Genomic DNA, 26,832 nt, shown 5'->3' with positions numbered 1-26,832 from the left:
TTCTCTGCCCGCCACAGACGATGCTCTAGGGAAGAACGTGAGTTAAGAACCCAAGGGCGTGGCGTCTCTTCCCGGCTCTCCTTTCTCAGGTGGCATGCCCTTCTCCTCAGTTTCCCCATCTGTGCCGTGTTCAGAATAAAGCCAGACATGTTGAGATGGGAGAACAGCAGGGAGAGGGCACGAGCCATCACGGCACGGTGTGGAGGGCAGGTCGGTCTCGGCAGGGACAGCGGCAGTGAAAGCTAACAACTCGCCACAGTTTCAACGGAAGCACCAGACCTCTTCAATCACAATTTAATCCAGAAAAGTGAGGTCTATTCTTCCCAGCTAAGGGGAAAAGGAAAGACAAGCATTCCTGGTTCTTAGACCAAAGCCAACTAGTGCTTCATCTTGAAACCGCCTGACTTGTTCCCTCCCCAACCTTCTCCTTCCTTTTTAGTGGAATAACTTGTCTTTTTGAATGAAACTCTAAGCAAGTGTGCACCTGCACACACACATACACACATACACACACACACACACACACACACACACACACACACACACACACGCACACACAAGCATGCACACAAAACAAATACATAAAGCTACTGATTATTTTTTCTTAATCTGGACTAAGGGGTCCAACACAGTTAATAAAACTGACTTGATGGACTGAAAATGTAAAATATACACTAAATTTTGAAAATTTTAAGAGAAAGAAAATAGCTTAATTTTTTTTCAAGCACGGTATATGCTGGAATAATGTTTTGGGTATCTGTGATTAAATAAAACGGATTGAAACTGTCGATTTTTTTAAAATGTGGCTACCATAAAATCTTACGTTACATATGTGATTCATGTGCATGGGGAAGAGAGAACTATTTCTTCCCAGAGCTACTCAAGGAAAATACTAACGCTCTCTTCACCACACCCCCAATATACAAACACTTCAGTCACTAAAACACATCCATCATCATCCTCAGGATGGGTTGTGACTTCCATCTCTAGCCAAAGGGAGGCTTGCCACACTACTAGACTTCTCTTCTCTCCAACTCTACCACGTCCTGAGTCCCCAGGGACGAGATGACCACCAGAAGAGATCGAGAGAGCCCCGTCCTTCATTCTACCCATCTTCTGAACCCTCTACTGACCACCCATGACCCTTGCGGCCCCAGGACTTACTGTAGAGAAGTCATTCCTTTCAGCCATTCCTGCAGAGTAAAATAGCCCATGTTTTGTGCATCCAATTTCCAAGCGAGGACAAGCATGACTACCTGTTGAAATACAGAGATAGAGTGACAAAGTAGACCTCAGCCACTAACCACTCCAACATCCTGCAAGAGCTTCACTCACAGTGGTCCAGGCACCAAGGCATGAAGGGAGGCTTGAAAACTGAGTTAGTCTGGGTTTGACAAACACCCACAAAATGTCAGACAATATAATAAAAAACTAGTGATAAAATTGTTTTTATTTTAAAATATTAAATTAAAAAATAAATAGTGGTTTAAAAAACAAAAGTGATTTACAGATTAGTAGGCTACTAAAAAAACTTCCCCCCCAAAGGGCACTCTGTTCTTCAGATTACCCAAAGATTTTCTCCTCAGCGCAGGTGTCCTGTAATTCTGACATGTTAACATCAATTTCTTCAGGTGAACAAATCCACATTCTTATGTAACTATGCATATTATCAAGCTAGGTCTCCATTTTATTATTATATATTATATTATAAACTAAAGTAAACATGAGCAGAACATGGACAGACAGCACCAGTGGACATGCTAACATGGACAGCGAATGAGCAGAACATGGACGGCACCAATGGACACGCTAGCATGGACAGGAAAGGCCCAGGAGGCCTCAACCCTATACAAAGAACGTCCTGGGGTTGGGGATTTAGCTCAGTGGTAGAGCACTTGCCTAGCAAGTGCAAGGCCCTGGGTTCAGTCCTCATCTCTGAAAAAAAAGAAAAGAAAAGAAAAGAAAAGAAAAGAAAAGAAAAGAAAAGAAAAGAAAAGAAAAGAAAAGAAGAGAACGTCCAGCAACTAAGGAATACCAGTAAGGACCTCAAGAGTGGAAGAAATAGTCTTCTCTGTGGAAGGGTATCTCTGTCTCTGTCTCTCTGTCTCTCTGTCTCTCTCTCTCTCTCTCTCTCTCTCTCTCTCTCTCTCTCTCTCTCACACACACACACACACACACACACAACAGCAATTAATGAAAAAAAAAAAAAAGGCCATGAATTTGAAAGAGCAAGGAGGGGTATATGGACGGGTTTGGAGGAAGGAAAGGGAAGGGGGAAGTGATATAATAATTTGTTTCTAATGTTCTACATAAAAACATGTTTAATAAACAGACGAAGGTGAAGGAACATAAACTCACACTCACACACATGAACACACTCACACACATACACAGGTTTGGCTAAGCAGCCCCAGGGGACATTCACAGGGGGAAACAAACAACCTGGCAGACATCCTTGGTTTAAACCAGTAAGAAGGCTACGTGTTTTTAAAGACCCCCTCCCTCTTAGTAAATGAAGGGAGACTTGAACTTTGCAGGCCTGATAAAACTTCCTAGCTATGACTATTCGGAGGCAGAGTTAAAGGACCTTTAACGTGCTGGCTGGGGGAAGCAAACAGGCTTTACCAACACTGGCCTCAACGCTTGCTTTGTGGGCTGCATCGGACTGACTGACAGCTGTGGGGTTTATCAAACAACACGTCTTCTTCCTTAGGGATGTAAAACACCGCCTCTTCCACTCTGCCGTCTCAGGACCGAAGCACGGTGCACGAGCTTGGAGACAACCCATTCTGAATTTAGTCTTTCGGTCTTCACCAGCAGTTCAGGTATCAAGACTGTCCCTATTCCTGCAGAAACAGAGCTCTCAAGGGTTCCTAACTGCCACCAAGGATGGCAAGAGCTGCGATGACGGGCGAGGAACCTGGAGCACTTTCCTCTGCCAGTCTGAATCACAGACAGACAGGCTTCCTGCCTCAGGTTCCGTGTCCAGCCCATCCCTCAACTCCCGCAGCTTAACCCCGGTCTCCCACCCTCATCTGACCTACGGCCTGTCCCTCGAACCCTTAGCTAACCCCCAGAGAAAACGCCTCCGGAAAGCCCGTGACACCATTTCCCCTGCGCCCACGGACGCCACCAGCTGAAATACTAACGACCTGCTGGTCCCTAAACTTTTACACCAAGGTGAATAATCTATCAAAATATTGGAACTAAGACAACTTAAAACAATTTTTAAAAATTACAAGACCAAAACCCCCATAATGGAACGCATTCCAAAGGTGCTTTGGAACATTTAACTCTTTTCTTGGGGAGACTGTCGGGGGAGAGCAGCCAGGGAGGCACAGGAAAGGCGAAGGTATGAAAGGAAAACTAAGACCAAAGGTGTAAGATCTCAAATCCTAGTTTTCATTAAAAGCACAGCACACCCATGGGCTGCAGGTGTCTCAAGTCTAAACCAGGGAGAGGGAGGGTCCCTCCAGACCCTTTCCAGACCACAGACTCATGGGTCTGCCACCTTGGTTGTGTTGGCAGCTACCGTAAAACTAAGTTGCATCATTTATGAACCAAGGCACATGTGTGAACATAATTTTTCATTTTAGTGTGATGTATTATGTGAGAACAAGAAAGAATATTTAACACTATCATGATGCAAAGAACTAGGCAAAAATAGTTAAGCATATTAAAAAAAAAACCCAAATTCTAAGGGAAATATTTAGCACTTTTACACTAAAAATCAGTCAAGTTTCTGAACTAAGTTCAATTAGAAGTGAAAGACCTGGGGGAAATTTATGGTAATTACCACCTACTCAAACCTTTATGAAGAATTATTTCAAATCTGGAACTCTTTATTAAGTTGAAATAGTTACTGAGGGGGGTAAAGGTACACAGCACACAGGGACTGGTACCCACTGTTCATCTGCCACTGTGGACATGTGTGCCCACATCCTTCTGAAACAGCAAGATTAATCACTTAATGTACCTTTAGATACAAGAAATCCAACCAGCAAATGACCACAATTACACAACACTTAAAAGGGGAAACCGGGCTGGGCAGGGGTGGTGCACTGCTGTGCAGTATTTGTACACTGTGTGAAGACATGTCACAGGGATCGGGTTAATAAAGAGCTGAATGGCCAATAGCTAGGCAGGAAGAGGTTAAGTGGGACCTCCAGGGACAGAGAGGACTCTGGGAAAAAGAAAGGCAGAGTCGCCAGCCAGACACGGAGAGAAAACAGGAGGTATGAGATGGAAAAGAGGTAACGCCACGTGGCAGAATGTAGATTAATATAAATGGGTTCATTTAAGTTTTAACAGTTGAGACAAGCCTAAGCTAAAAGCCAAGCTTTCATAATTAATAAGAAGTCTCCGTGTTGTTGAGAGCTGGTGGTCCAAAAAGAAAAAAATCCAACTACAGTGCACACCTTTTTAATCCCAGTACTCAGGAGGCAGAGACAAGTGGATCTCTGAGTTTGAGGCCAGCCTAGCATTAAAGTACAAGTTCCAGGACAGCCAGGGCTACACAGAGAAACCCTATCTTCAAACAAAAAAAATCAAACAAAAACAGAAAGAAAAAAGAAAAAGAATCATTTACAAACGGAACTCAAACCAGAATGTCTTTCTTAGCTGTAGACAAGCCAACACAGAACTCCTTTTATTATTGCCTTACTAGGAAAAAGACAAAGGCAAGAAAGAGGGAGCATGTCACCACTTCACACGTCCTGGAAGGCAGACTTACATTTTCTGGTTCAACACCAATGTCTTCACAGAATTTCTCCATGCCCTCAGGGCCCACCACATCGTCGGTTCCTGTAGTGAAATGCAGTGTCACGTGAATAAATCTGGCACAGTATCATATACAGCTGATAAGACTCGAAGGCCGTAACTAACTCCTTCAGGAAGAAATCAAGTGCAAATGGGAAAATATTCAGTTAAACACATAAAGATTAATCCTTAAGGATTCTATTTTGTGCTTTCATTTGAATCATCATTGTATCCTTCAACCTTTGGATAAGGCAGTCAGTTCTATCTGAGGACAAGGCTAGCTCAACTTCTTTTTAGAAAACTCTACCTTCTTATTTGGTAATGATAACTATAATAAACACATGTAAAAATTTTTACATAGAAAAAAACAACCAAATATAGTCCCACATCTCTAAATTCAACCAATTCAAAGGTATTTGAAAAAAACATGCCTATACTAAATTCATACTGATTTTTTTCCTTGCCATTAAGTAGGACATAATACCTATTGACACAGTATATACAGTATATTGTATATTTAGTATTATAAATAAAATCTAGAAATGACTTAAAGTAGGCAGGAGATTTTTCACAGGTCATATGACCCAAGTACTAGCTCATTTGACATTAGAGGCTTGAATACTGTGGAAATTGGTCCCCTCCGGTCCTGGAACCAACGCCCAGCATGGATCATGGAACATCTGTCCTTTTGTTCTCTTTCGATGATTTTTTTTCTGTGTGTGTGTGTGTGTGTGTGTGTGTGTGTGTGTGTGTGTGTGTGTCTCCTCAGAGGCCCAAAGAGGAGGGCATAGGATCCCTTTGAGCTGGAGTTACAGGTAGTTAGTTATGAGTAGCACAAATGGACCAAGCTCGGTCCCCTAGAAACTCAGTCCATCTCTCCAGCCAGACTTTGTCCTTGATATATACTGTTGGGGGATATTCGATCACACTGTGAACCCCGAGTCTGCATTTGTGTTAATTAGATAAAATTAACCTTGGGTGAGGAAGCTGCATTAGCAACTAGTTGACAGAACAGAATCATAGAGCACCAGAGGGCATCCAGGAGAGATAGAGAGGCACGGGAAGTAGTAGGGTGGGTTGGGCGTGGCCCAGCCTTTTGTGGTTTGGTGAAGTGAAAGAACAGGTCTTCCCTGGACGCCAGCAAGGAGAGAGGGTGGTCAGCCAGTTGCTACTCAGCCTCTCTGAGCTCACGGGTTTTCACCCCAGCCTTTGAATCTCAAGTCTTTACAACAAGAGAGATTTAAGTAAGGCTACCTTTAGCAGCAGCGACAGGGCCAGTGCCTTCGGGGACAGAATTCTCGCCAGACTGCAGCCTGAGCAGCCAGGACGCTGCTAGAGAAGCAGGCCGGTAAGGTTGTGGTTGAGGGCTGAGTTAGCAGTAGATTATGTGCTGAAGTTAGAACAACACTCTACCACCTCCCCAACCCCCACAGCTAGTTCGGTTTCTTCCTGGGGACTGCCAGGCCTCCACTTCAGCTCATGTTTGGGCTTTAACTACTGAAATTTGCTCTTTCCTACTGAAATTCTTGCCAAGTCACCTCCCTAACTGTCCAATCCAATGGACACTTTCCATCTTTGTTTCATTTGATCTCTGGCAGTTTGAAGCTGTTCTTTTCAAGAAACTCTCCTCCCATGGCTTCCAGAAATAACTTCTCATCTGGTTTTCCTCCTTTTTCTCCTCTTTTGGCTTTTCTGTGGGTTCTTTTGCTCGTTAAAATGGATGTGTAGAGGTCAACCTCAACATCTAGTCTTTAGACCAGTGGTTCTCAACATGTGGGTTGTGACCCTTTGTCAAACCTCTATCTTCAAAAATATTTACATTATGATCTGTAACATTAGCAAAATTACAGCTATGAAGAGGCAATGAAATAATGCTATGGTTGGGGGTGACCACCACATGAGGAACTGTATAAAGGGTCTCAGCATTAGGGAGTTGAGACCCACTGCTGTAGATGCTCATCCAAAATTTCCAACCACTGAAAATTTTCAACCACTCCCCACCTCTCGTCCTGACCATGAGCAGCACCCACATAACCACCCACGCTGGTTCCACAGCTGTAACTAGATAAGTCTTCTCCCCCAAGTTCATCGCTGCTGCATTTTCCTCTCCAGCAACACCTCAGAGACACTTGGCCTACACACGTAGAAACAAGCCTGGTAGTCACCCTCCCTTCCCCCTGACTAGCCTACCTTCTCAGTGTTACTTAAGGGCATCCCTCCTGTACAGCCCTGGTTCAGGATCCATTCTCTGAGATCCCTGACCCCGCCTGCACACAGCCACTAAGAGACCCTCCCCAAGTTCAAATCCTGTGCTGGCTTAGAATTCTCCAGTGGCTCTTCCTTTCCTGGAGTTGAGTCTTTGGCACTTCAGCTAAGGTTCTCTGAGTTAGCAGTCCCCATACACTTTATTTTTCAGCCTTGTCTCTTCCAACTGCAAAGGACACGTCTCAGAAATACATCAAACACTAACTACTGCTGAATAAATGTAAGGGTGCCTGGGTATACAACTTAATGGCAGAATATTTGCCTAGCATGAAAAAGGCCCTGGATTCAATTCCTTGTAATTAACATGCATGCACATGCATGCATACACACAACACACACACACAAGGTCCCATGTATTAGGGCAACATGATGGTCCAAGCCAGTAATCCCAGCACTCAGGAAGTAGTCAGGAAAATTAGGAGCCCAAGGTCAGTTCTTCAGACAAGATGAGGCCAGCATAGGTTCCGTGAGACCTTTTCTCAAAAGCCAAAATGAATAGATGGATGAAATTAGGCTCCAGAAACACCTGCTGATCCGTATGTGGTTTCACTAAGCACTACCTGTGCCAGAAGCCATGATGCACTCTGTGTGCACTCCTCCCTTTCACTCCCTTTCTTCCCTGGGTAACTCATTCAACCATCGGGAGTGAAGCCAAACAATCTCCCCCACCTCCCCCCGCAGGCCACATTAACCATGGCCGTCTTGACTCCATGCGGTCCCATTGTCTCTGTGCGGCCATCTTCTCTTATCCACAAACGGTCTGTGTTTTAAGAACAACAACAGATGCTCTGTTCTCCACAGTAAACTGCCATCTCTTTCTGGGATCTTTTTTCATTCTTTAAATTAAATTTATTCATTTATTTTACATTCAGACCACAGTTTCCTGTCTGTGTATGGAATATATACATACTGACATCACATTTCTACCTTTGTTTAGGAAATTCTCTCCGGGTATCCAGGAATACCATAATGTACCATCATTTCACCTTTGATGAATAATCACTTGCCTTTCCTTTCCAATATTTATATTCATTTCTTTTTCTTATATAAAAGCACTGGTTAGTAACCAATTAATGGCAAATAAGAAGAGTGAGAACGAGCAAGCTTCTGTCACTTGGAACTCAAATGGGAAGACATTAGGAGTTGATGCTGATATACCGGCAGCTCAGGCTTGAGTGCACATGTCCACATGTGTGCACATTAATGCATTTACATGATAAAATATTCAGGTATGAAAAATACAAACTCAAAAAACTGGAAGCTGTGTTTCCCTCTCCTTACCAGTTAGGCCATCCCCCTCGGCTTTTTACTACGAAAGTGCAAATACACAAGGCAGGACGATCGTAAAGCTTTTTCTCCCTTCACCTGTTAACCCAGTTTTCATCCTCGTGACTCTGACATTATTCTTGCTGACAGACACAAGGGTTGGGAGACTGAGGAGGACCTAAGCAAACACCCTTTATCCCCCTTTTGCTACAAAGTTTTCCCTGAAGAACAGATGCCTTTATGGTGTTTACAGACACTCTTGCTAATTGTCCTGTCTGAATTCTTCTCTACTTCCTATTCTACCTGATTTTTAAAAACTCTTTTATCGAAGCCAACCACTGAACTGTGTGTTTCCAAGCTCGCTCTGGTCCGCTGGTACCTCCAATGTGACACTACCATCCACATTCATTACAGAACCTGCTAGCCACACTAGAAATGAACGCTACAGAAATCTATTAACAAGCAGCCAGGTGTGATAGCACATGCTAGGAGAATGGGGAGACAAAGGCAGGTGGATCTATGTGAGTTCAAGGTCACCCTGGGATAGACAGCAAGTTCCAGAACAGAGTCAACATAATAAAATCACCTCCCCCAAAAAAGTTTGCAGTGATGATGTAAATGACTCCCACTCTACATACTCTTTGCATACACTGTCATTGTATTAGTTACAAACACTTGTCTGTATATTATAAAAGAATACGATTTCACCATATAGTTTATAACTCTCTGCTCTCAATATATATATATATTCTAAATATAGTAAAATGCAGCTTCTTAATAAATATTATTTAAAATCTATTCATCACTCTGATATTTAATATTGTTTTCAATCTAATTGTGAGCCGATTGCTCACTGGGAGTGTGCTGGCTAATTCTTATGTCAACTTGACACAAGCTAGGGTCATTTGGGAAGAAGGAATCTTAACTGAGAAAAAAAAAGTCCCATGGGCAAGTCTACAGGACATCTTCTTTAATGAATGAGTAAAAATCTAGCCACTAGGGTAAAGATTAACAACTGAACTGTCATTGTACCTTCAGTGAGAGGGAAAAATCAGTTTTCTTCAATAGAGTGACCCTGGGTGTATCAAATCACTCCAGGAAAGGCCTCATGTTCAGGAGCAACTGACCAACATATAATGGATTCCACAGTTTTTTGCGTTTTGTGAGTTTTTTGGATGTTTTTATTAGGTTACAGTTTGGTGTTTTGTTTCTTTTTGGGTGGGGTTTTATTTTGCTTTCTGGTTTTGGAAGGCTTTATTGTTGTATTGGGCTTTTGTTTTTTGAGAAAGAACTTAAAGTTGGGTGGGCAGGAGGGGAGAGGATCTGGAAGGACATGGGGAGGGGAAGAATATGATCAAAATCTATTTAAATTTAAAAATTGTCTTAAATAAGAAAAATAATAAAATAATTAAACAAAAACTAATATATTGGAACTGTACAAAACAAACAGAAGGAAAAGAGCCCCCCAAAAAACCACATGAAACAGAGACCCAGTCATTTGCAGACTCGGGAATCCCATAAAAACACTCAACCGGAAGCCATAACATATACACAAAGGATGTGGTGCAGACTGTGCAGACCTGGGCATGCTGCTTCAGTCTCTGTGAGTTCACATGAGCTTTGATCCTGCTGATTTAGAGGGCCTGGTTTCTTTGATGTCCTCCATCCCCTCTGGCTCTTACACTCTTTCTGCCTCCTCTTCCTCAGGGTTCCCTGAGCCCCGAGGTGAAAGATTTGATAGAGACCTCCTGTTTAGGGCTGAATGTCCTAGGTTTCTCCCTTTCTGCATATTGTCTGGCTGTAAGTCCCATCTGCCTCAGGAGGAAGCTTCTCTGGTGATGACTGAGCAAGGCACTGATCCATGAGTATAGCAGAATGTCATTGGGAGTTACTTTATTGTTCTTGTTTGTTTTAAACAACAGTGGTACTTGGTTTTACCCTAGGAATCTCGTCTCAAGTTCTGGATCACACTAAGCAGTGTTGGGTATGCATTCCTCCTCACGGAGCGAGCCTTCAGTCAAATCAGATTCCAGCTGGTCACTCCCACAAGCTTTCTGCCACCACTGCCCTAGTTTATCTATTAGGCAGGACATCATGTCAAAGGGTGTGTGGCTGGGGTGGTGCTTACCTCTCTCTTTTGGTAGCGTGCAGAGTACCTTCCTATACCAAAGACGCTAGGATGTGGGGGTGAAGGCTCTATGTGGGCACCAGCTCGACCTCTCCATGTCCAGTGAGATCTGTGGGTGATGTCGTCAGCAGTGGGGTCTTGCTGTCAGTTTGTGGAAAGCATCTTCAAGTCTTGCAACAGCCTGGGTTGTTTGGGGATTTCCATGGGACCCCTTTGGCCAACAATTCAATTAGATGTAATCTAATTACTGGACTGGAAGCTTTATTTGGTGACAAGAGATGGCCAGTTGGGGCTTTGATCCCCCATTATTTGACAACTTCATCTAGAACCCCTTCATATATGAACATATTTTAGGAAGCTTCGACTGTGTTAGGTTTCCATACTACCCCTCAAAGGGCCCTTCACTTTAGTTGTCTCTCTCCGTGTTCCCTCCTAGCTCACTGTGGGAGGTGCCACCCCGGAGAGGTGGTTTTGGGTGCTATAAACAAAGCAAGCTCAGCAAGCTATAGTCCACGGGCTCTACATCAGTTCCTGCTTCCAGGTTCTTGCCTTGAGTGCCTGGCCTGACTTCCCTCCATGAGGGAATGGAAACTCAAAGTTTTAAGTTCCTCCCCAAGTTGCTTCCGTCATAGTGTGTATCAATGCAAGAGAAATCCTAAGAGAGGGATTTGGGACATATTTCAGTGTAAGTCTATGAGTTCATCTCTAGACTAACGTGGTAACTTTTGTCAAGCAAGGTTATGCCAAGAATATGCCACTGGATCATGGAAGTAGAGCTTGGGGAAGACTTAAAACATCAACTGCATCTGTATTTCAAATAATGAGCCATGTGATGCCCTGGCTTACCAGATGCTGGAGGTAAACTGGGAAAGGTAGACTGTGAGAAAAGTCACAATGCTAAGTGATGTCCCCACTTCCTTGCCCCTTAAACAGGGCCTCTAACTAAACATATCTAACTTTTTCCTGATACCCCAAGACCACCACACTGAACTTCTCAGAACCATAGCAGGACACACCACTGCAGCAACAGAGGCTGTCCTTGGGTCTCTTTGGTAGTTTTTGACGTATCTTCCAGAAACAGACTTTAGCATTTTTATAAATGCCCATGTCTTATGTTTCCATCTCTTCTGGTTTCCAATCCCCCTTTCACAGACCAAAAGACAACTACTACAGAATTTAACTCAAAATAGCCTAAGGGCTTACAGTCATGGCCTACAGAAATAACATGACCTACATACGTGAGCTATACTGGAACACTGTTTAAAACAAAACAAAACCCACGTGCGTGAGCTATACTGGAACACTGTTTAAAACAAAACAAAATCCACGTTACTCCCCCACTTCCTATTTTACATTCACTGTAGAAAGTAGAAGGCACCTGATAGACTTTTAATGTAAAATTAACCATTTTCATTCTAATGAGAAGGTAAACATTTCCATTTTCAGATGGAACTGAAACTAAACACTGCCTCTATCCTGGCCAATCCTATTTCAACTAATAGAAAACGGTTCCAAATAGAATGGGAATAAACCTACAACCAGACACCAGGAAGAAGTCCCAGAGACCATGGTTTATTTAGCGAACTTCTGGACTCAGGAACTGAGTTTGCACCGGTTTGGAAAGGTGAGAATCCCCACCTCAGCATATGTTAAACCATGCTGACCTTGGGCTGTGGGTGCCGAGGAACAACAGGAGAATGGGGTTCTGGAAAGGACTAGAGATCCACCCATATGAACCAATCTACCGCCATGCCTGCCTTCATGTCAGGTTAAAAGGCGGGGACGGAGTCAGCATCTGTCCTCAGCTCAAACCAGCACACCTGCTCTTAGGCCAGCCTCCTGGCGCCTCCCAGCCTTTTCCTACAGACATGCCACAGCCACACCAAAGGCCACCGGGTGCCTCTCCCAACCTATGCCTGCCCTGCACTGCCAGTTCATGTGCCTCAGACAGTCAAAGTGAGCGTGGAGCCAACTGGGGCCCTCGGTCTCCCAATCTGAAGCCATTTTTCCAACTGATAAGGCACACAAGAAGCAAAGGCTAAAAATGGGAGAGGGCTCCGGGACTATAAACACACAGATAAACTCACCCACACACTCTGCAAGCATGGGGGACTACAGGGACCCATCAGGGACCCCAAGGAACCCAAACAATGTGGCTTTAATTTTATTTCCAAAGTGTCACCTACAGTCAAGGAAAAGCAAGCAAGAAGGCAATTCCATCTTGCCCTCTTAAAAAACAAAACAACAGACTCTTTCATTTGCTTTTAAAGAAAAGTGTGTGCCTGTGCACGTGCACGCCCCCCGCCCCACATGGTCTTTCTTTTTTCTTTCTTTCTCTCTCTCTCTCTCTCTCTCTCTCTCTCTCTCTCTCTCTCTCTCTCTCTCTCTCTTTCTTTCTTTCTCTCTTTCTTTCTCCCTCTCCCTCTCCCTCTCAATAAAGCTCTAGAAAGGTAACCATGGCTCATGATTCTTCCATCATGATACATCCAGCACTCTCCTCCATTGGCATGGCCACCAACAGCGGCACCACTTAACCAACACTTGTGTTCTAATGAAACTTGAAAACAGATACACTCCAACAGCATCAGGTGTCTGTACCAGTGTCCATGCCCTGCACACCAAATCCAGCTGGAACTGCAAAAGGAGAATTCACTAGAAGTACAGAGGTACTTCACAAGGACTCTACACTCAAGTGAAAACTGAAAGAATCCGGATTGTATCCTTTCAAACCCTCCCAAGCCCCGCACCCACGCCCCAAATAAAGATGCTCTTCTCTCACTGCATTCCTGCGAAGCCCAGGGAGGGAATCTGGTCCCCCTGGGTCAGCCTCTGTGTGAGAGAGACAAGACTCTCATTACAGTAAAGGGTAGAGAAATCCTAAATCTTACACTCAAAGTTGGACGAAACAAGTTATGACCAAAGTCCTGGGGAAGTGAGAAGAAGGCCGGAAGGCTCTTGACATGATTCAGGAGCCCCCAACCGGATTTCATGGTCGGCAAATACCGGTAAGAGGTAAAAAGAACCGTTACTATCAGATGGGAAAGAGGAGAAGAGCATTCCAGCAGAGGGACGGTGGAGCCGTGCTGGCATCCTGGAGGCAACAGAGATCTTTTAAGAGGCAGGCAGGGAGGGATAATGTCAGAGCACAGCATACATGAGCTGCTTCTAAGCAAGACAACCAGAGACACATGGAACTCAGTCTAGAATCAAGACCAGTGACAGGAAAACGGGTGTGAGGGCCGTTGGGACAGTCGACGTGATTGTGCAAAAGTTCAACAGTCAAGTTGAGAAGGCCTAAAATATGGGGAGGAAGAAGAAGGTCAAGAAAGCTGCAGGCAGCGTTGGTCTGACATTCTTCCTCTCCCCGCTCAGCACCAGGCAGCGACCACAAGGCCGAGGCTGCCACCGTGCTGTCCAACCAGTCCCAGTAAACTGCAAAGAGGCGACTCGACGTTAAGACACTTTAAACACCGAGGCAAACCGTTTCTGCCAGATGATCTTTCAAAATAGAGACACTCAGTGTAAGGAAATCCCACTGCACCACGATGAAGTTCAAAACAGCAAAGCTTATTTTAACTTTGATGCTTAAACCAAGTAATTACCCACTATCAGTATTCTAACTAGGTTTCTCAGCAATCCGAAGGGCTGCTCCCAAGTGTTTCATCTTTTCAGTTCCCTTCCAGTGTTCTGAATTCTTGGGCTTAGCTGCTGGCTATAAATAGGGTATTTAGTGATTGGCTCCGACCACATCCCTTTCCCCTGCTCTGCCTCTATGCCCCACCCCCACCTCCACACAGACACACACACACAATTTGAAAAGTCCATGTTTTAAAGTCCTGTGGTCTCCTCTAAGATGCTTCTTCTTTTCCTAAGGATCACATGACAGCAGTCATGACTTACCTGCGTACTCATAAAACCACTCCAGGCACCGCTTACTGGAGAAGGCCTCTTCTTCAGTCTTAATTCTGGTTGACTCGTATTTCCTGTACATACTACAAGTTGAAAAAGCAGTTTCATGTTATTTAAGACACTGAGTTCAGGTAGCAGGTACTTTTCACTTTGGTATAAACCAAACATCTACTCAACCTGTGTTTTAAATATATTTTAAAACTTTATTCCCTACATTTTCAAGCATAAGCAGTTCCATAACTAGTGCTGAAATACACCCATATCTTAATAAAGAATTAAACATTAAGGAATATAACTATCTTATCAACAATCAGTAACATATTAGTTACTTGATAAATTTGCCTCAATATCTAGAATTCACTACAGAAAGATTCCAAGTAAAACATGCCAAGAAATAAGGCATTCATAATGACCCTTAAAAAACACTAATTACTCCTATCTCTCCATTAAATCTTCCTGATTTCTGTGTCATGAAAGTTGGGTTAAGCACAGGCTGAGGAGAAATTTGTCAGTAGTAAGTTATGCCGGAAAACATTAAGCAAATAAAGAGAAACATCAACCCATGTCCAAGCTTCCAGAACAAAATTAATCCAGGTACAAGGCTGGAAGAAGTTTCTTGGGAGAGAGAGGACAGCTCCCTGGCTCCTGGTGCTCCACTGTAAGCCTGCTGGGTGGCCTGAGCTGGAGACAAAGCAGAGCAGCCTCCTGCAACTCAGGAGACCCTCATCTCGTGACAGGCCTGAGCGGGGCTTCCCACATGGAGCAGGCAGGAGCAGGAGCTTCAAATGTGACTTGGCTACAAAATGTGTATATATCTTAACCTATTGCATACATCCAGCTGTATTAATATTCCTGGATATAATTTTATTTATATACTAATATAAAGATCACTGACCATTCCCTGTTTTAGTAAATTTATTCACAAGTGTTTATTCGTGACCTAGACAATGACTGATTACTGGTGTAAACCTCTGATAGAAATTCTGATAACTATCATCATTAGACCATCATGCTGGACGGTTTGAAGTTACTGAACCTACAAACCCCATAATAACCCACACAATAACCTACATAATAACCTACATAAATGCAATCGATACCGGCCACGGGTTCAAAGAGAAAGGGACCGCACATTCCTATCTTAGCCGTAATTCATCTATGAACTTGTAGTTCTCCTGTAAGGCAACACAAGGTAAAAATTCCCTAGAACTAAAACTTGCCCAAGACCAGACAATGGAAAAATAATGCAGCAGCTAAGAGAAAAAAAAGATTGGTGCACATTATCATACAGATGAGCCTCAAAAACACCATGCTAACTATGAAAGCGAAACACAGACGACCATTTGGATAAGATGCCAGAAAGGCGAACCACGGTTGGCATAAACTGAAACAGCGGCTGCCTGGGGCTGAAGTGACCAGCTGGGATGATAGAAATGTTCCGACACTGGATCGTAGTGACAGCTTCTACAACTCAGTTAGCTCAAAAAACAAACTGAGTTATACACTTCAAATCGATCAACTTCGTGGTATGTAAATCAAGTTATTAAAAGGCCAAGAATCAAACTCAAAAACTTCCCCTGAACTGCCAGCTTTTAAGCTGGATTTTTTATAGTCCATTAGCATCATATCAAGTTATAGTGAAAGAAAAAATTTACAGCACAGAATGCTACATGAGTATGCGAATTCACCAGTTCTCTGATACAAGGTACTTAGCTTCAGAAAACTGAAAACCACTGGCCGGAAGACAGCTTGTGGTTATCCTGGAAATCCCTCTCTCCTCCTAGATGACGTTTTCCGCTCAGATATTAACTATGGTGTTACATTCATTTCTGCTGTCTGCCTCTGCTCCTCCAACTGAGTTGTAACAAATGAAGCATCGCAGCAAGAAAGAAACAAAAACCATCTCAGTCCCTCCATTTAAAGATGCTCGGCAGACCACTGATGAAATGAGCCAGAGTAGGATCAGGGAAAGATTGGAAAAAAGGAGAAAAGACAAGACAGGAAATTTGTCATGTGATGAAAGGAAAAGTTACTTATTAAGATCAAGGCAAAAGAGTAAAGCCATCTAAGAAAAACATTTAACAGTCCTTGGCATCACCATAATTAGCATGTGACTTGTCCGTACGTGATTTAAGTAGCCTTGTTTTTCCATTTTCATTAAATTCTCAGCAATATGAGAAGAAATTACGACTGGCTGATACTCTGAAGGGGTAAGGACACTCAAAACAGCTCTCTCACTCTGGTCCTGTGGCTGCAGCTAGTGAGACCCTCTCCAAAGGACAGATAACCACTCCTGACAGGCTTTCCCAGGCTCTACCAGCCAGGCGCCAATGGAAAAAAGTGATGCCACCCCAGTTTTAGAGGATCAATTGATTAATACAAAACTAAAGGCCACGCCTTTAATCCCAGCACTTGGGAGGCAGAGGCAGGTGGATCTCTGTGAGTTCGAGGCTGGCCTGGTCTGCAGTGTGAGTTCCAGGACAGGCACCAGGGCTACACAGAGAAACTCTGTCTCGAAAAAAAACAAAAAGATAAAAACTAATGTCTAAAATCTCAAATTGCCTGTTTTCTTTTTAAGTTCTACAAGCCAAGACATAAAATAAGCATCGTTAAATAATTAAATAATTAAGCACCACCCACAGAAGTAGAGAATATTTCAGCCAGCACCTGCACTCAACAAAGCCCCTCACTGCACGAGGCAGACCGGCACACCTCCACGCTGGCGGGCACATGCCCTTGACCTGGGCCATGGCCTCTGCACTCTACCTGTCATGCCTGCTTTTCTTGGCAGATAAGTCATCTCCAGAGGCAGGTCTTCTCTTTTTCCTTGGTGGCATCACTTTACTAAAGCAGTCTGAAGAGCTGCAGGACCGCAGGCCTCCTAGGAACAAAGGCGGACAACACAAGATTAAGGCTCGGCACACGGACTCCCACCCAGTGTCACCGCTAAATAACCAACCCCGTGGCCTGCCTACCCCGTGAAGTGGTTAGATGGTATCAGTCAACACCATTACAGAGGGAAAATGAGTTTTGGCTCCTCTTTGAGGAAACGCTATATCAAGAAATAAACCTTGCCATTACTCCAGTGAATACTCCCCACTACCCCAAATTGCAACAGAACTAGAAGGGAGCTTTACTGCGGAGGCCACGCTCACGGAAATCACCGAGATGTCCTGCTTCTTACATGTCAACGCTCCTTCCTTCAAGACAAACTGTCTTGCCGTCACATACACAACTTCACGAGGCAAGCGGACTAACCAGTAACGCCACCTAAAGTAAACACAGGCACACCAGTCCTAACACAGGCTTCAAGGGATGCTGCTGGGGTGGGGGCCCGGAGGGTGGGGAGAAATCTGACTTCAGAACACAAGTTTCACAGTAACTGGTCCTTGTTTCTGCCACTTGCAAATGACTGCCACCTTCAGAGAGGGCTTGTGTCAGGAAGTGTAACTGTAACTTAGAAAAGGATATGAAAATCTGACAATATTCAGTAACACGGGCATATATATATACATATATATACGTATATGCATATTTGTGTGCATATATATGTGGTGCTGCAGGTCCTATTTTAACCCTTGCATAAACTCACTCCTAACGAAAAGGACTACAAAGAAAGGCACTCAGCAGAGAAGGAAGGACAGAAATGTTAAACGGGAAAACCAGGATCCAATTCTGGGCAGTCTCTCTGCAGACTGTCTTAAACCATAATTAGAAGACATAAAACACCCCGTTTGGGCATGAGTGACAGCAGTCATGCTGTTTATTCCTCACAGAACCCTGCACATGACAGGCAATGGCAATTCTCTACATTATCAGCTGGGGGAACCACAGCTCAGGCACCGGATGACTTTCCAAGGTCTCTAAGATGAGCACACACCATTCCTCCATCCCCCCTTCCTCAACCCTTAGTGGAAAGGCTGTGGACAGCCATGCCAGAAGCATGCTAGGCTATGTCAATCCGCATCCAATGGACGCTCGGCTCTTCAGCTAACACTGTGGTCTGGGTGACTGCTAACCTACTCCAGGCCTCTTATTCCTTTGTCATTTGAAGAATGGCAAAGGTGTTCTCTCTCTTCTGCCCTCTCACAATTTTCTTGAGAACGAACACCCATTCAACAAACATTCGATGACACACACTGTGTGGCGGTGTGTGCAGCTGAAGGGTAAGGACCTGGTGGTGGTCAGTGGCAAAGCCAGTTCTCAGCCACCATCAGTCTTGAGCTCTAGGTCCCCCAACCCTAGGGTGGACAGCCATTCAGAGGGCTAAGAAAGGAAGGTAACAACCTCTATGCTGTCCCCGAAGTCAGAGAAGGGGTGACTGGGGTGCGGGGAGTGGCTCCATGGCCACACAGAGGCCACTGTGTGAGGCACAAAGTCTCAAGCTACATGTGCTAAAGAGCTGGGATGATGGATGGAGGCCAGACCACAGTTAACTGGGCGCCAGGAGAGATAAGAGTGGTCAGCAGCCAGAGTCACAAGCTGCTGAGAGCAGTGATGAGCTGGGACCAAATCCCAGGTCACTCAGGCTTCTACCATTCTGCTACATTTCCTAGGTGACATGCTTCTAGGCTCTCCCAAATGAACTCATGCCCAGAGCTGGTACCGGACAGTCCCTAGGCGTCAGAGTCTGCTCGCTCCCTCAGCCCAGAAACCTGATATCCAACAGGCTTAGGCGGATGACACCCAGCAACCTGCCTGGAGCCTAACTGTCCAAGAGAGGAAGGTTCCTCAGAGATACAAAGCTCTCTCTACCTCTCACAACAGCAGCTGAGAAGAGGAAAAGAACCAGGGGGAGGGGATGCTGCCTACACACACACACACACACACACACACACACACACACACACACACTCATCCACCTTCCCTACAGAGAAGTGTCCTGTTCACCAAGCATACCACAGTGTACTCAGAGGTTTAAACTCTGCAGTGACCTCAGCTCCTGCAGACAATCAGCACTGAGGAGGATGTTATCCTTGCTCACTGAGGCCTCGTAGGCCCGAAGAAGGAAAATGTTGGTGCTACCTAGTCATAGAGCCTGAAACAGTGTCCAGAAGTGGGGGCATGCCTGCCACTGCAAGCGGGCTTCCGCCACCCTAGATACGGACACACAAGAGGGACGCGCAGTTCCTTCCAAGAGCATCTGGTCTGGCACCAGCCTTTCCCTCCCACAGTATTTACAGAACACAGGAAAATGCACTTATCTCCTCAGTCCATGAGAAAATAAAGTCTCCTCCAATACAACACAATCCACTGGCTCCTTCAGAAACAGCAGCACAAACTCAGCTTTCACTGACCCTACTCACCAACAGTAATGCATCTTGGGTAAGCACACAAACACCTTACTTCAACTAGTTTTCTTACCAAGGAATGCTTCCTTCTGTAAGTTTCACGAATCAGTATCTCATCTGTGTAGACCTTACTCATATCCTCAAGTTTGAAGCCTTACTTTATTCAAAATTTGTATCTCCTAGCGAAGAGACAGACTTCTCTTAGATCTTTCTGCTCTGACTATCGGCACACATAGTAACCGTTACCGGCCATTTTCCACACATAAGCCGCGTCTACTCGTCTCTCTGGTGAGCACAACTCTGCCCCTGCATGGCTGCTTCTCAAGACAGATGGGGAGGACACAGACCCAGAGCGAACTTTCCAGGCTACAGGAAAGCAATGTTTTGCGAGTTTATGTAAAAGAACAACTTCCCAACAAGACCTGAGTCAACACATACACAGGTTCAGCAGCACACCTGCTTCCGGCCTCCTGGGCTTCTCCTCTTGCTTCTCTGGCCTGGCATATCACAACCCAGAGAACCTCCCAGGACCTTTCAAAGTGCACACACACAGGAGGGCATCTCGGGCAGGAGTGGTCGATGCCTACTATCTCAGCCTGTAATACAACACTCAGGAAGCTAAGGCAGAAAGGTTGCAAGTTCAAGACCGGCTACCTAAGTGAGTTCAAGGCCAATCTGAGTTGAAGAATAGACACTGTCTCAAAACGACAAAAACACAGGAAAGGAAAAAGGTACGTCTTTGTGGTTTCCTGTTGGGTTCACTTGTCTATCTAATAATTTATGATAGCAAAAAGATACTTTATTGAGTTCCTTAATATCCTTAAGCAGCATAAATCAGCTGCTTAAAATCAGAACATTTCCATCTACCTGAACCACCTCTGATTAGACAATGCACCATCATTTCTGACTTACCTCCCCACTCGTCAGCAAAGCTGACTTCACGTTTGCTGGCAATACAGTGCTTCTTAAAATACATCCTTAGTTCTAAATGGGTATTCTACACATTTTTATTCATTTATCTCAATAAATTTAGGCTCCAAAGCTTAAATACATATTTCACCTCAATTTAACTCTATCTTTACAGAAAAAGAAATAAAAAGTAGATAACACAATCAAGAACTCCTATGAGCCTGTTTGCCTCAGAAACGAGCTACAGCCCACCTGACATTTTGGGTGGCAGGGATTCAAGGCCACAGCTTTTCCACACTCGGTCACAGAGTACTTCCTTTCCTTACAGCACAGACTCACGAGCTCACACAAGCCGGGCAAATGTTCTACTGCTGACCAGCACACCCCAGCCCTGGAGCTTTCAAAACAGGGTCTTACTATAGGGCTCAGGCTGGCCTTGAACTCTCAGTCCTTCTGCCTCAGGCTCCAGAATGCTGAGACTAGAGACACAAGTTTCTTCTAAATGGTATGGCATTGAAATAATCATTAAAGAGACAATGGAAATAAAATTTTGGGCCAGCAAGATGGTGCATCCAGTTAAAGGATTTGTCATGAAAACCTAGTAACCTGAGTCTGGATTCCCAGAATCCACATAAAGATGGAAGGAAACTTCAAACCTATTCCAGAAAGTTCTCTGTCCTCCACACATACACTTTACACACACACATACATACACTTTACATACACACAACACACCATATCCTACACATACCCCACACACACACAAACACACGCACATACACACACACTTGAAAACCCAATTGTATATAAAGGTTTTTACCTGAAAGTTCACATTGATTTGGGGGGGTTTACTATTTCAAAAGAACAAATTATTTTTTAGCTTTTCAATTAAGTCAATTAATACAGTCTTTCTTCCCCTATTAAACAGTTTAAAATACTGCTGACATTTTTCAATAGGCCTATTTTAGTATTGTCCCAGAAAAGCCAGTTTCAAAGGCAACTGGAGGTCACCTGAACTGTCTACTCACCTTGCTGTTTTCCTAACAGTTTAACTTGGCATGCTATTCTGAACTGATGCCTGAGCAGGTCCCTCTGTCTTCATGCGAGCACCTTACCTGACCAGCCTCAGCAAGAGTCCCTGTTAGAGTTAATCTCTCATAAGATCTGGCAACTCGTGTGCCCAATTACTGCTCATCCCCAAACAGGAGGGAAAGGCTGTTTCTGACTTGTCCAAACTTATCCACACGTTAGACGCACACCTCATCCTGCCTTGTGCACTCTGAGGAGCCTGCTGTCCACGGCGCTGTCTCATCTCGTAACACTTCAGCACACAGCTCATTCTGCCCGCCAAGTGTTTTCACGAAGCTCGCTGCCCTGATCACTCACTCAGAGATTTCATAGCTTCAGCTGATAAATACACAGCATCCTTAGATATCTCACCAGTACCTAGGATTTTATTTCATTTTCTTGACTACATCAGTGAATTAGCTGTTAAACTAATAATTTTTAAAAGAACAAAATTTTCCTACTTATCTCTAAATAACACCAGCTCTGGCATGTATCATCGCTTTCCTGACTTTTCCCCGCTCTGTGTTTTTCTTTTGTTAATTCTCTATTTCAGAGCTGCTTTTCCTCATACTCCTCTCCCTGCCTCCCTTGTGGGAGATCAGAAGCACCAGGCAGTGCATGAGATGCCCCACCCTCTGGCATGGTCCTGGCTCTTCCACACACAATGTTTATGGATGGTGCTCAGGCCCGTGTCGGGCCAGGACAGTCAAAGAAACAACATGCTTGATCACATCTCCAAGCCTCACTCATTTTCCACTGTCTGACTTCTACGGTGTATGCTGTCGAGCGGGAAACACAACAGATGCCACAGCCAGATGTGAAACTGTGCTAACACACGAGCACGCAAGCCCTGGTCCAGGGAGATGGTTCAGTGTGTGCTTGTCCTACAAATATGAGGCCCTGGGTTTGGATCTCCAACTCCCATGTAAAAAGACGAGCATGGTGGCATGTGCCTGTCTTCTTGGCCCCAAGAGAACAGACAAAGACAGGCAGAACTGGGTGCTTGCTGGCCAGTCAAGTCTAGCCAAAACCAGTGAGCTCGAAGTTCACTGAGACACCCTGTTCTAAAAAATAGGGTGGAGAAGCAAGTAAAGACATTTGATATCAACCTCTGGTCCCTCCAAGGTACCCACACAGTGTACATCTGTATACACACACACACACACACACACACACACACACACCATATATACACACATACCATGAGCATACACACACAAGCATACAAACAAACACCTATGAACATACACATACTCGGTGAGTTCGTATACACACGCACTTGAGCACACGAGTGTGCATACACTCTGAGCACACACACATACACACATGAGTACACACACACCATGAGCACCAATCGACACTGTCCAGGCACTCAGACACAGCTGGGGATCAGGGGAACACAGCTGGGGACCAAAGAGCAGACAGGTGGCCAGGGCCAAACACACTGTCCTCCACCGCCTTCCTTAACTGAAACTTAGTTATCATAGTGCCATTTTTTTTAGTTTAACATTTAGATAGGAATTACTATAGTACCAATTACTCATTTAAATCTAAACTCCAAAATTAACTATATAATATTCATAAGTCAGAAATAAAGTGTTGTTACCATAGCTAAGATAATCTTAGAATCTTACTAATACAAAATCCTATTTTAAACACTAAAACGACATCACCAACTGCTAAGTTAAAAAAAGAAAAATCTTCATGACCACCAACAGTTTCAAGTAGAGAGTTGTGTTTTCCTCCTTAATTATTAACTTGACCCTGGAGATATTATTCCAGTATTACTTATCAGAGCTGAGAGTTAAACTCAAGCATACCAATGCACACCAGCAGGCTGGAGAACATGATAAACCCATGAACTGGACAGTCAAGCAGCAATTTAAAAAGAGAACAGATCCTTTTAAAATGTGCTACTGAAAAATGGACCTGTTCGCCACTGACCTCCTCAACACATCTGGCACAGTCCATTCCCCAGTTCCTCCTCCCTGTCTGGTCTAACTGGGGACTCCGAGAGAGGAAGCTGAGCAGAGAGGCCAGCTACTCTGAGATGCCCCCACCCCAGCACAGCAGGAAGCCTTCCTCCATCACAGGGCTGGGGTAGATAGAGCACACAGCAGGTACGTCAGCCTGGACCTGGTGAGTACTGAAAAGCCAGTGCATTCCAACAGACTAGTTCTTCAAACTCCATCTTATGCTTAAATTTCAACTGACTCTGAATCAATCTGGGAAGAAGATGTAGGGGAGGTCTACATGTCAACAATCTACCATTCAATGAAAAATTAAATACCATGGATGTTTCTGAAAACACAAACATATATATATACATATATATATATATATATATATACATACACACACACACACACACACACACACACACACATACACATGCACGAAAACATCTGGGGGAAAAGGCAACATTAAACAGAGTACTAGGGAAAGTGGTAGATTGGGAGATCCAAAGCCAACAAGTTTCACTTCATTCACTTTGGTGCCATTCAAGTTTCTTCAACAAGCTGTGGCCTGACTGTGACCCTCCAAAATTCATATACTGACATCCAATTCTCAAAGTACTGGGATGGAGAGCTGGGGTCTTTAGGATTGATGGGGTCACAGGGGTGAACCCCTGATGACTGAGAATTGAGAATTATGGAAGAATCCTGTGGGTGCCTCCTCTCCTGAACACAGAATGCAGAAAAGGCCACCAGGGAGAACAGGCCCTCCCCAGACATGACTGTAAGTCTAGTTCTAGGGTGTTCTGTCGCAGCAACCGGAATCCACTACCGTAGAACTGTAGTAATTTTTATATTTTACAATACCTCTTAATAATTTTTGCCACAAATTTTGTAGCTGTAGATCAAATGCATGCTCCTGAACTTTAGAAGCATAAATAGCTTAGAGAAGTGATTCTCAGGGTGTGGTCCCCTGCTCAGTTGCATCATGGCCTGGGTGCCGGTCAGGTCAGATGGGCAAACACCGAGACCACATGAGGTTGAAGTAGGGAAATCATAATGCTATTTAAACCATGAGGACCATGGCTCTAGAGCATAACTTTAAGAACCAGGTGTCAACTTTCCCACTCAGGAACCCTCAGGGTTCCGTCTCAAACACAGGACAAAAGGCAAACTGAGGTGCCTATTAACAATCAAAGCTGACACTGGTCACCAGGCTCTCCCAGCATCCCTCAGTTCCTACCTGTTACAGGGTGCTCCTGGCTGTCATACCCCACCCCTACCCTAAACTTCTCCAGCCCTGAGACTGGGCTGGGCTGGGCTGTCCTTCCCTCAGCTGCTCTTTCCTCTATAACTTCCCTCTTTGGGCCTCTTGCCCTCTTGGCTGCTGCTCTGGTTCCCCTCTCTCCCTCTCCCCTCCTTTCTCTCCTGTCACGGCCCAGTTCAGTAGGCTGGTCATGGCCACAGAGATGCACCTGGCTACGCTCTCCTTCTTATCTACAATAAGCCTTCTCCTCCTCCACACCTAGGAGCAGTCATGTCCTCTTTTTATTCCTTTTTTCATTCACTCAGGACCTCCACAGGACACAAACACCTCCCCGCCTTTCAAACCACTCTGCCTTTCGGGATGCGTTCCCAGGGCCTTTCAGCACGAGCTGCGATGCTTCAGTGAGGAAAAGGACTGCTCCTGAAACCTACCAGAGGATCTTCAGGCCCTCGGAGGAAATCAGAGCGCTATCTCAATGCAGAGCTTTGGAACAGATCCCCGGCTGGGAAGGTGCTGTCACATGACTGCCTTTTCACCCGGGGTCCTCAACAGTGACAGCTTGTTCTCTGAGGGATGTTACAGGGTGCGCGTTAGGGTGGTAACTCAAAGCCTCTGTGGCCATGGCTTCCCTTTCACAGTGACACCTCAGCATGCTCACTTAAAAGTCAGTAGTGTTCACATTTACCTGTTTGGTGATCGTCTTGGCCAACGTCTTCTGTCAGATTCTGTAAGAAATATGATCGTTAACACCAAGAAACCGCACACCCTACAGCAAGCGCGCAAGCTCAGTACTTTCGTAAGCAATTGAGAGCCACAGCGTAAACTCTCTTATCAAAAGCAACTGCACAAAGGACTGCTTCAAAGCTGGCAACCGGATCGTTAAAGACTGACTTACTAGCTTGTTAAGGGTATGGTAGATCTTATGAATGTTTGCCAGTGTTGAGAGATGAGAGTTCAGCTGAAAGTCTTCAAAAGAAAAGGGAGAAAAGAAATCAGTGTTAGCTGGTTCGCAGACAGTAAGAAATTTCCAACGCTCAAAAGTAAACGCAAATAGTTGTTTTAGTGCCTCAATTAACCGGATACTTACAAGTAAACAACATGCAACTACTAACTCAGCCCCCAGAAATAAGTTCTGACTGTAAAGTCCAATCTCCAACCAAACGCTAAAAGGCATGGGAGTTCATGTCAACTCTAAGGTAAAAGGAAAATCCTGCAGTAGCTGTGAAATCCTGCCAGCTGCCAACCTGCATCTCCTAGGAAGATATAAATAACGGTAGGAACTCAAACGAGCCATGCGAATAGAAGACGGCTCAGATCTCAGAGGGAATGGGCTCGCTTTCCCATCCCTCCCCAGAATTTTGGTATAACAAGCACACACACCCCCAGCCAGAAAACGACAGAATGGTGTCCCAGTGTTCGGCACTTAATAATCCTACAGTGTATTTCTTCTGGGGTTGATTATACAGTACTGCCACAGGAATCTACCTATAACCCTCCACCTCCCCTTAAACACGCAGATAAAGAACTGTCTCGTGAACTGTTGGTCCCAGAGCCCAGGGTAGTGTGCAGCTACCTGCAGGCCCTGCAACAGTGGAGAATGCCACAGATTCAGAGCCGCACTCCTGAGAAAGCACTCTCCCCGTGCACAGAGGCATCCATGCACCACCTCTAACCTCTTCAGGACTGCACGCTATGTCAGGCATGAGAGAGCCTGGAGGCTGTTCCATGCCAGAACCTTGCACAGTACAACTGCAGTACACTACCAGGCTTTAGAATTTCCCACCTCAAATGCTTTTATAGTCGAGGATATAGCTCAGTGGTAGAGTCCTAACCTAGCATGTATGAAGCCCTAGGTCATTCCTTAGCACCACACACACGCAGACAAGATTTTGAAGCATGTGCACATACTACAAAGACTATACAAAGGAGTGAAAAGGTTATTAATAATTTGATATTTGAAAATGTATCAGTAAGCATTTTTATAAATAGCAGGACTTACATTAATTCCATTTCTTT

General features: G+C 44.6%; 1 protein-coding gene across 12 annotated transcripts in view; it reads right to left on the bottom strand.

Moving 5' to 3' along the window:
- The window catches only part of Dcun1d4 (defective in cullin neddylation 1 domain containing 4), a 95,518-nt gene that overhangs the window by 33,622 nt on the left and 35,064 nt on the right, over positions 1–26,832 (bottom strand). For 9 of the 12 annotated variants that reach the window (XM_059275991.1, XM_059276002.1, XM_059275999.1 and 6 more), the window contains 6 exons: positions 25,712–25,782; positions 25,502–25,541; positions 17,093–17,207; positions 14,318–14,409; positions 4,733–4,803; positions 1,165–1,256 (listed from right to left, as the gene is read on the bottom strand). In XM_059275991.1, coding sequence (XP_059131974.1) covers positions 1,165–1,256; positions 4,733–4,803; positions 14,318–14,409; positions 17,093–17,207; positions 25,502–25,541; positions 25,712–25,782 — 481 coding nt within the window. The remainder of the gene's footprint in view (positions 1–1,164; positions 1,257–4,732; positions 4,804–14,317; positions 14,410–17,092; positions 17,208–25,501; positions 25,542–25,711; positions 25,783–26,832) is intronic. The other 3 variants (XM_059275997.1, XM_059275998.1, XM_059275994.1) reach the window with 2 other exon arrangements.

Source organism: Peromyscus eremicus, chromosome 10, assembly GCF_949786415.1.
Source record: "Peromyscus eremicus chromosome 10, PerEre_H2_v1, whole genome shotgun sequence".
Classification (NCBI taxonomy): domain Eukaryota; kingdom Metazoa; phylum Chordata; class Mammalia; order Rodentia; family Cricetidae; genus Peromyscus; species Peromyscus eremicus.
Note: the sequence above shows the minus strand (reverse complement) of the source record. Positions and strands in the feature narration are given on the sequence as shown.